This window comes from Bombina bombina, chromosome 1 (assembly GCF_027579735.1).
Source record: "Bombina bombina isolate aBomBom1 chromosome 1, aBomBom1.pri, whole genome shotgun sequence".
Lineage (NCBI taxonomy): Eukaryota > Metazoa > Chordata > Amphibia > Anura > Bombinatoridae > Bombina > Bombina bombina.
Window position 1 is genome coordinate 96842526 of NC_069499.1, and position 10039 is coordinate 96852564.

The 10039-nt window shown below is 37.3% G+C and overlaps 1 protein-coding gene across 3 annotated transcripts in view; it reads left to right on the top strand.

The window, feature by feature from the left end:
* Positions 1-1400: 1400 nt before the first annotated feature.
* ITPK1 (inositol-tetrakisphosphate 1-kinase) overlaps positions 1401-10039 on the top strand; it is a 509696-nt gene continuing 501057 nt past the window's right edge. Inside the window, exons 1-2 of one of the 3 annotated variants that reach the window (XM_053697538.1) lie at positions 1401-1420; positions 2704-2881. In XM_053697538.1, coding sequence (XP_053553513.1) covers positions 2787-2881 — 95 coding nt within the window. In that variant the 5' untranslated portion in view covers positions 1401-1420; positions 2704-2786. Of the gene's footprint in view, positions 1421-1548; positions 1903-1958; positions 2206-2703; positions 2882-10039 lie in introns of those variants that run through there. The other 2 variants (XM_053697536.1, XM_053697537.1) reach the window with 2 other exon arrangements.

The window sequence follows — 10039 nt, forward strand, 5'->3', positions numbered from 1 at the left end:
CGCCCGCAAATGAAATGCAATCTCCCTGAAGTGCCATGATCCAACGTGGCCCAAATCCGGAAACAGTGTTTCTTTAAGGAATGCCTTTAGTTGCGGTGCGAGCAGGAAGGCGTTGTCACTGTAAGTCTATCTTTACTTTTAGCGTATTGCGTGTCTTCCACCCTCCCCCCTGCTGTTTGGAGGCAGCATAAGGCTCTTGGGGGAGGAGGAGAATCAGTAGCAGGCAACATCGGCTACAGCATAGGCTGAGTGAGAACTGAGAAAGAGGGCAAAGAAAGTGCGCCCTTGTGAGGGAGGACATAGACACCCTTGCTGTCAGGTCCTTATTAAACTGACTTTACTGTGAGTACAAAACATAATTACAAATAGCCTCTCAAACTCAAAATCACACACGTTCCCAGGCACAAAATCCGAAAGTCGTACAGGGACAACTATACTGAGTACTTCACAAGCTGGGATGCTATGGAACCCTCAAAGCATGCATCAGTAACCAAAAAGCCCCCACTGATTTAATAAAATAAAACACAAATACTACTTTATTTACTGCACGTAATTAAACTTTTTATTCTAAAATATTTGAGCATCCCACAAGCGTACGATCACTGAAAAATAGGTTTGTTGGATGTGGTTGTGCAATAAAGCTACTTTTTTATGTGAGTTTAGTGGGAAGCTATTTTAATAATAAGTCTCTATCTTATTTAGGCTTTCCAGGTGTCCAGTATATAATCGGGGGGCATGCAGTAGCCTGTGAATCTACCTCCATGAAATTCGTTTTTGCAGGTGGGATGTCTGGAATTGTGAGACTGGCGATGCCAAAAAAGACAATTTCTTGTGGGTCTGAAAATGTTTTGTTCGTCAGGGCCTTCGTGAGAACTGAAAATTAACATTTTATAACTTGTCCCCTACCTCCTACTGGAAGTATAATTTCTTCTGCTGCCTAAATGTACACAGATTATTTATAGCCAATATTTAATAGATAGTTTCCGTATAGGTTGGTAGGGATAATACAGACAAAATCAGCTATTTCAAATGTTGAAATAAAGGAAAAGTAGGTATTTGTAAACAATATCATACACTCTAGCAGGTAATATGGTTCATTGGGAACAAATAAGAGAAAAAAATTAGATGTACTGGTCCTTTAACAATAATTATCAACATTTGTCAAAATAAGAATAAGGGGAGAGAAAGATTTTTCCCCTTTGTGTTCTGTTTAGAAACAGCATTAAATCATGTATAGGCTATCGTGTATAAGCATGTATAACTTTTAAATGTTTTTTTTTATACAGCTTATCGATTCAGGCAAATATTTGAACATATTTATTTGCTGTTCTTTTATATAGAGCACTGTTCCTTAGAGGGATTTTCTTGCACAGAAGAACCCGGAAATGTGAAGAACTTTTGTCCACTGCACTGCAGAAAAGTTATGCCCACTAAATTGTTAATTTACAGGGGTTAATATTGGTCAGAGGCAGGTATGACGGCTGCTACTCAGATCTGCCCTCTACTGACTGCAAAGTGAAAACATTTGCCGTGCACTTCCTCCACATTCTTAGCTGGCCTGTCTGCTGACTGCCTCTCTGGCTATTCTGCTTCCACAAACTTGCTCGTTTCTTTCCTTTCACGAATGAAGCTTTGCAGTTTCAGCAGCGGGATTAAAAGGCCCAGTGCTAAAGCAAAGGGTGTGTCACTGCCTTGAAATCCTGAAGTCACTGTGTGCCCTCCCATCCTAGGAGAGAAACAGACCAGGGAGGGACCCAGTTTAGCAAATGGTGATCTGAAAGAGGGGGAGGGAAAGCAGAGACTCACTAAAGAGAGAAGGAGGGAGGCAGCCAGAAGCAGATCTCTAAGAGGAGGGAGACTGTGAGCTGTTTCCTTGCAGGAAACCCAACATCTGCTAATCAGGTCAGTGCTGAGCCAGTGACATGTGCTGGGGGGGAACCTAAATGCATTATTTTGCTGCACGTTTTTGCTGTTATTCTGCAGTTCAGAGGCTGATGCCGTTCAGTGCAGTGCATCAATGGTTTTAACCCCCTGGTTACAAGAGAGGGCTGCGACGTATTGAAGCCCTTATTTTCTGGCATACAAGTGGTTAATTCTAGATTTTGCGTTTAGAGCTAAATTTCCTGTTTTGATAAACCATGGTAGATATCCAGAATATAGTTCTGGGTGATTAGAGGACATGATCTTGCACCTTGTGGATGATATGTTAGTATGTTTATATTCTTGTAAAACACCTTTGTATTTGTATGCCAGCAATTGATCAATGGGGTTTGTGTTCATCTTATTTGTTTTGGGTTATGTATTAACCTCTGCAATACTGACCATAACTCCCCACCCCACAGTTGTTTTTTTGGGTTGCTTTTCAGGGCACATATGACTTAAATTGTATCTGATGTTGCCACAGCAAACATCTCTAAAGACATGATCTATTTTTAATTCATTGCTGTCACATTTTCTTATCTGCAGCCCTATGTGTTCATGTTCCTGACACTGAATTAGTTAATAAGCCACTTGCATAATTTATATTTCCCGCCTACATACAGGATCTTAGGTTTAACTCATTCCCCTATCAATGTAATTCTGCAAGGTACTGGTACTCAGTGGGTTAACATGGAGTCAGAAATTGATGTGTTCATGAACTAAATGTTTCTTGTAATGTGTAAACTGTGCTGTGTGTTTATAATTTCCCATTTCTCTTTGCAGGGTGTCTGTCTCAGAGGTGGCTGTCAGTTGGAGCAGGAATTTTTGGTTGCTTGAGTCTCTTGGTACTTTGATAAATACTGAAGATGCAGACATTTCTCAAAGGGAAGAGAGTGGGTTATTGGATGAGCGAAAAAAAGATCAAGAAACTTAATTTTCAGGCCTTCGCTGACCTGTGCAGGTATGTTACAGTATATTACCACCAAAATATCTGTAACCCCGAAAATGTCACGGTACGGCAGGTTAAAATATATCACAGTATTTACTAAGGAAGCAGAGTGTCTTATTTCTATTTTGGAAACTGAAACAGCAGCAGTTCTTGTATAAAGAGGTCCTTACTAGAAAGATCTTATAGTCTGCTAGTGCTCTATTCGCCATCCTTTATAAAATATTTGAGTTTGTTCTATAATATAAGGCTTGACAAATTGTGGACGCCATGGCTTGAGGAATTTTACTTCTGGCTCCAAAAAGTGAAATTCTTCTCCAGCTTCTAGAGTGCAGCCTTTGGTCTGTCAGGACATATTTGTTTCTTTAAAGTCATTGGGGGGAGTGCATTTTTTGTTTAGAAAGATGCTCCGGTGTAAGACAGAAATGGCAAGTGTGTTAACTTTTTTTTTTTTTTTTTTAAATAATTGTTAAATGTTTATTATGGTATACAATTACATAGTATAGCTCTTAAAAAGTGATCAGCAAAAAAACTTGTGGTTATATATTCCTGTATGGTATACACCAGAGCATCTTGCAGGGCAGGTGTGGGGCCCTTCAATGAGCCAAACAAGACCAGAGATTACCAAGCACCTTGTCATTCTAGGAGACACTAGCAAAATGTGTATTTACTGTATCTATTCACTAACTAGGATGTGATGTTAGTATGTGTCATCATCTAGTGGTTGGGGGGGAAAGGCTGATTTAAAATCCCTAAATTTTGATGAATTAAAGTGCCCCTGTTTTTACCGAATTTTTAAAAACCGGGCACTTTAGCATCAAAATTTAAGTTCACTTTTAAGTCATCTTAAAAACTTTGAATTGTAAGTTTATTTAGGTGGGTTATATATATACACATAATGCTGCGGAATTTGTTGTTTTATACATCAGTACTTTATATTATCCCTAAGGCCTTTTTAATGGGTGAACCACCCGGATGATTTTACTGACCATCCAGCTAAAATTTTAGCCAATATTAAAGGGATACTAAACCCAAATTTTTTCTTTCATGTTTCAGATAGAGCATGCAATATTAAGTAACTATCTAATTTACGCCTATTAACAATTTTGTCTTCGTTCTCTTGCTATCTTTATTTGAAAAGCAGGAATGTAAAGCTTAAGAGCCAGCCAGTGTTAGGTTCAGCACCCTGGATAACGCTTGCTTGTTGGTGGCTACATTTAGCCACCATTCAGCAAGCGCAACCCTGGTGCTGAACCAAAAATGGGCCGGGTCATAAGCTTTATATTCCTGCTTTTCAAGTAAAGTTAGCAAGAGAACAAAGAAAATGTGATAATAGGAGTAAATTAGTTGCTAAAATTGCATGCTCTATTTGAATCATTAAAGAAAAAAAAATTGGGTTTAGTATCTGTGTTAGTATTAAAATGTTAAAATGTTTATTGCTCAATTTATCATTAAATAAATCTATGTTAAATGATGCAATAAATGTGTGCTTTGTATAGCAGAAAATGTTATAATATTAGAAAGTATCACACTGCCCCCACCCAATTACTTTTGTAATCCCACCTGGCTAGCAAAGTAGGTGGACACTTTAATCTGCTTGTTATATTATCTTAAAGGGGGAATGCAATTTAGGCACTGTCATTAATGCATCATTTTCACTATATTTGTTGTAATTTCAGGATATACAATATGTATATCATTTTTTAAATGTGATGCTTTTTTGTGCTTAGTGTAATAGTAAAACGACATTTACTACTAAGTGGTAGGTCCTTGGACTAATGTATCCTGTGCATTTGCAGAGCAGGTTTAGTCTGTCCCTTAGGCAATAGCTTCCTTGAGATATCGCTTTGTATAGTGCTTAATTAGATGATACAATATATTTGCCTAATTATTTTCGAAACAAATCTTATCATAGAAGTAAATTGGAAACTTTTTTTAAAAATGGTATTCTCTGTCTGAATCACAAAATCATTTTTTTTGGGGGGGGTTCATATCCCTTTAATCCCACGTGCAAAAATAACTCATTTAAAATATTGGGAATTCTGCAGTGATGCATAAAACCAGGACATGAGTTCATCTCCCTTTGATATCATAGAGAATTTAACAAATGCTAGCACAGTCTATATACGAATACTTATTAGTGCATAAAGAAAAAAACAGAATGTATGTAAATATTAGCCGGACGCTGTTTTGTCATTTTTAACTGTCTTTGGGACACTTGAATAAATAATGTTGACATTTAATCGTATAACATTTTTTTGAACAACCCAAACTACTGAAATACATATTTGATTCCAACACTCTCAGCTAATTTGTAGAATGGTTAAATTTAGCTTAATATTGGCTTAAATTTTAGCTGGGTGGTCATTAAAATTATACTGGTTGTGTGCCCATTAAACAGGTCTTGGAGAGAACACTCAAGGTTGTCTGACAGGTTCTTGACTGCACGTCCACCTCCTTTTTTTTTTTTTACTCTAAGGTAAATGGACAGTCAAATCAAAATTTAAACTTTCTTAATCAAATAGAGAGAAAAATTTAAATAAATTAATTTCTGTTGTCAAAGTTGCTTTATTCTCTTGGTATCTTTTGATGAAGAATATACTTAGGTAGTCTCAGGAGAGGGTACACGACTTCAGTTCTCTTTGGCAGCAGTGTTTAAAGGGATACTAAACCCACATTTGTTTTCTTTCATGAATCAGAGCAGGCAATTTTTAAGCAACTTTCTAATTTACTCCTGTTGTCAATTTTTCTTCGTTCTATGTTTATTTAAAAAATCAGGAATGTAAGCTTAAGAGGCAGCCCATTTTTAGTTCAGCACCTGGGTAGCGCTTGCTGATTGGTGTCTAAATGTTGCGCTGAACCAAACATGGGCAGGCTCCTAACCTTTTACATTTCTGCTTTTTCAAATAAAGATATCGAGAGAATGAAGACAAATTTAATTATAGGAGAAAATTGGAAAGTTGCTTAAAATGACATGCTCTATCTAAATCATGAAAGAAAAAAATTGGGTTTAGTATCCCTTTTAATCTTATGCTCTCTATCTGAATCATGTTTGTGGATTACTGTCCCTTTTTGAAAGGCCGCAATAGTTGAAAAATGACATGGTTTAGTTCGTTCGAGCATGCCATTTTATGACTCTAGATCCTGCTCTACTGTGTGCGACTAGCTCTGTTGATTGGATCAATGCTGGGTTCTGCTACAGGACCAGCAGTGCTCCATAGGTCCCGACCAGCACTTCTACTATACGTTTAACCCCATTGCGGGTAGTTAAACACACAGTAGAGTCGTAAACCCTTTATTTAAACTCACTTAGCAAAGCATAAAAAATAATTTAAAAAGGGGACAATGGCTCCTAGAATTTCCCCCCGGACTTACTGGCTCTAAAATTTTAAATTTAAAAAAAATAATCAAACCTTAAATGGTTCCATTAAAAATCATTCATGTAGAATTTCATGTAATTTTACACTTGGCCAGTTCTCCCATTCATTTGGATACCTGCAACACTCAGATAAACAAGGATCTAGGAACCCTGACATCAGCTGCACAACAAATTGCGACTCACAGTTGCTGCCAGGTAAATGTTATCACTACAGAGATTACTTGACAGCTGTAAGGACAGGAAACATTTTTCTTTGAATGGTAGGACTCCTGTCTTTCAAATGATGAGTCATGTTATAATAAGGTAAGCAGGAGGTTAGGACCTCTTTAGACTCAACAAATCACCAAAATAGGACCAATGCTGTGAAGTGTTTTTCATTGTTATGGCAATCACTTGGTAGCTGGATAGATACTGGACCACTCATTTGAAAGAGGAGGATTACTTCTTTCAAATAATCAGTCTCACCCATCTAAGTATTGTAGGGAGGAAAACGATAAAGAGCATACCGCCATCATGATTGTGTCATATTGTTCTTCCAGGATATTACTGTAGCCATGGTAAACATCTGCTAGCTAACTGAACATATGTCCCCCTTATCTGAAAGATAGGCCTCACCTCTTTCAAAAGAGGGGTCCCTTACCCCATTTAGTGCTTATAATGTGCTTTTATGATCCTTTTCAGAATCCAAAGGACCATAAAATGTAGACAGACAATTGCTGTTCCAAAGGCAGTCACCTTCTATCAAGTGTGTCACATACTTCTATAATTCTATCTTCATGAGAGTTATTATGTGTGTTATATGCTCTATTAGCGGATAAGCGCTCCTTTGCAGCCACTATCCCGATCATCCAGTAACTAAAAGGTGTATAAATGGTAGCTAGCAGAAAATAAATGTTTCATACTGTAGTAATTACTGTTAAAAGCTGTAAGGGGAAATGCTCATGGCTATATTGCTGGGTAGTGACAAGAAAAACTAGATTTGTTGAGTACTGTAACATCGGCATTAACTGCAAACAAAATACAAACAGTAATAGAATCTTACAATAGCTTTTTTGTTATGGAGATACACTGGGCTCCCAGATTAAAATAGGTGACAGGGAGAGAATGCTGTGTGTTTGTATACTGGGCGATGTGCAAGATTTCAAAGAAGAAAAAAAAAATTGGACACTGATATTAATATATGAGAAACTTTATTTATTCCTGTGGCTTCTTTGCACAATAATGTTTAAAGGGACATGAAAGTGAAAATTTTAATTGTCATGTTTATTTAAAGGGATACTGAACCCAAAATTTTTCTTTCGTGATTCAGATAGAGCATGACATTTTAAGCAACTTTCTAATTTACTCCTATTATCACATTTTCTTCCTTCTCTTGGTATCTTTATTTGAAATGCAAGAATGTAAGTTTAGATGCCGGCCCATTTTTGGTGAACAACCTGGGTTGTCCTTGCTGATTGGCGGATAAATTCATCCACTAATAAAAAAAAAAAGTGCTGTCCAGAGTCTGAACCAAAAAAGCTTAGATGCCTTTTTTTTCCAAATAAAGATAGCAAGAGAACGAAGAACAATTGATAATAGGAGTAAATTAGAAAGTTGCTTAAAATTTCATGCGCTATCTAAATCGTGACAGAAAACTTTTTGGGTTCAGTGTCTCTTTTTAAATTACATAATCTTGGTATCCTTTGTTGAAAAGCATACCTAGGCAGGCTCAGCAGCAGCTGTGCACTATTGGGAGCTAGCTGATTTGTGGCTGCACACATATGTCTCGTCAGTGGTTAATCAGATGTGTTTAGCTAGGTGTCAGCAGTGCATTGCTGTGCTGGACTTGACTTTAACTATGTGCTTAAAGTTAAAGTCAATCCTAGCGTTGTACAAACGCTAGGATTGACTATTGAAACAAATAAAGGGGATTCAATCGATCGATCGCTGTTCTTAGCTGCTACAGCAGCGCATGGCTAAAAAATATTTTTGCTAATAGGTGACGTTTTCACTTCTTAGCCTATAACTGTGCGTTTAATCCGGCTCCCATGGGCGCCAATTCGGATTTACCGCGCGGCTATTAGCTAAGAGGTGAAAATGTCACCTCTTAGCAAATTTTTTTTATTATTAATCTTGCTTCATTCTCTTGATATCCTTTATTGAAGGAGCAGCAGTGCACAACTAGGAGCTAGCTGAACACATCCGTAAGCAATTGACAACGGGCATATATGTACTGTCACCATAAAGCAGCCAACTCCTACCTAGGTAGGTTTTTCAACATAGGATATCAAAAGAACAAGTCACATTACAAGTAAATTGGAAAGTAGTTTAAAATGTTATGCTCTATCTGAATCATGAAAGATATTTGTTTTGGGGTTTCATGTCCCTTTAAGGATCCGGTACTCCTTAGATTAGTTAGATCATTTTCCTCACTAGAGCTACAGTGACTTGCGGTTCTCTCCCAACATGAGATTTGTCTGTCACGCCCGGCGGATACATTTACATTTTGTGTTTACAATTGCATAACAAACGTATATGATCAGATGCGTAACCTGATTTGATTTTATCTCTATGGAGCTCTGTAATTACTGGTGGTGGTTGTTGTTGTTATCATCCCTCAATAATATACTTTCCAATGGCCATAATGTTTTGCTTTGTCAGTTAATGTTCTTCTAACTTCTCCTCGGTAGCTATTGCGTCATTTTAGCCCAAAGGTTAAATTACAGTTGTACTGGGACAGATAAGTCATTGAAGAGATGAGAAAATTGTAGTTATGGGCCAAGTTTTTCCCTCTCCAGAATTTTTTTGCTTTCTCTGTCTTAACTTTTAGCTTTACTCCTGTAACTGTGCAGGGATATATATTTTTGTTTTTGGAGAGGGGGATATATATATATATATATATATATATATATATATATATATATATATATATATATATATATATATATATATATATATATATATATATATATATATATAAACAAATTGTGTGTCTTTCTTATTGATTTGCTTATATATATATATAGTTTGTGTGTATAGAAATATTTTAGGATCCATGCAAAATATAAGGAACCATACATAGGACTCGATTTATCAATTCTGGGGCAGACATAATCGCCCCCCACACCCCCAGCTCTCCTCTGGCAGGCAGCAATCTGCTGCCTGAATTGAACATTGCACACAAGCGCTATTTTGTGCTCACGTGCAACCCCGCGCACAGCCAATCATGTTGGTGGGTGCAATATAAATGTGTAATATAAAAGAGAAAAAACTGACTTAACTTCTTGACTGCCAAAGTGCTGCCATAGTATAAAAAAATATGAAAAAAAAACATATATTCTTCACATACTGTTCTGACATAATGTGCCTGAATGGGCTTTGTCTGGTTCTAAACCTGTCATGCAGTTTGCAGCCGTATCTAGTTGGGTCCGGAGAGCCCCCTCACTGGTCCTGTAAATATGCTGTTTTTGTTTGATTTACATTGCTCTGCTCCAGAATTCTCCAGCTTGTGTTTATACAAACGGATCCAGTAGCATAATGCAACTTTTTTACTTTGGAAGATCAGGTTTTTCCTGAAAAATACCATCCTGTAATATATACCATCATAGTGATGGGCCTTCCTGTAAAACAGGGCGAGTACATACCAAAATTGATGATTAAAGGGACATATTCACCCCCCCTCAAGCTCTCCTTTGGCGGGCAGCAATCCGCTGCCTAAATTTAACATTGCACACAAGCGCTATTTTGTGCTTGCGTGCAACCCCGCTCCCTGCCCGCGCACAGTCAATCATGATTGTCGGTGCAATATAAATCTT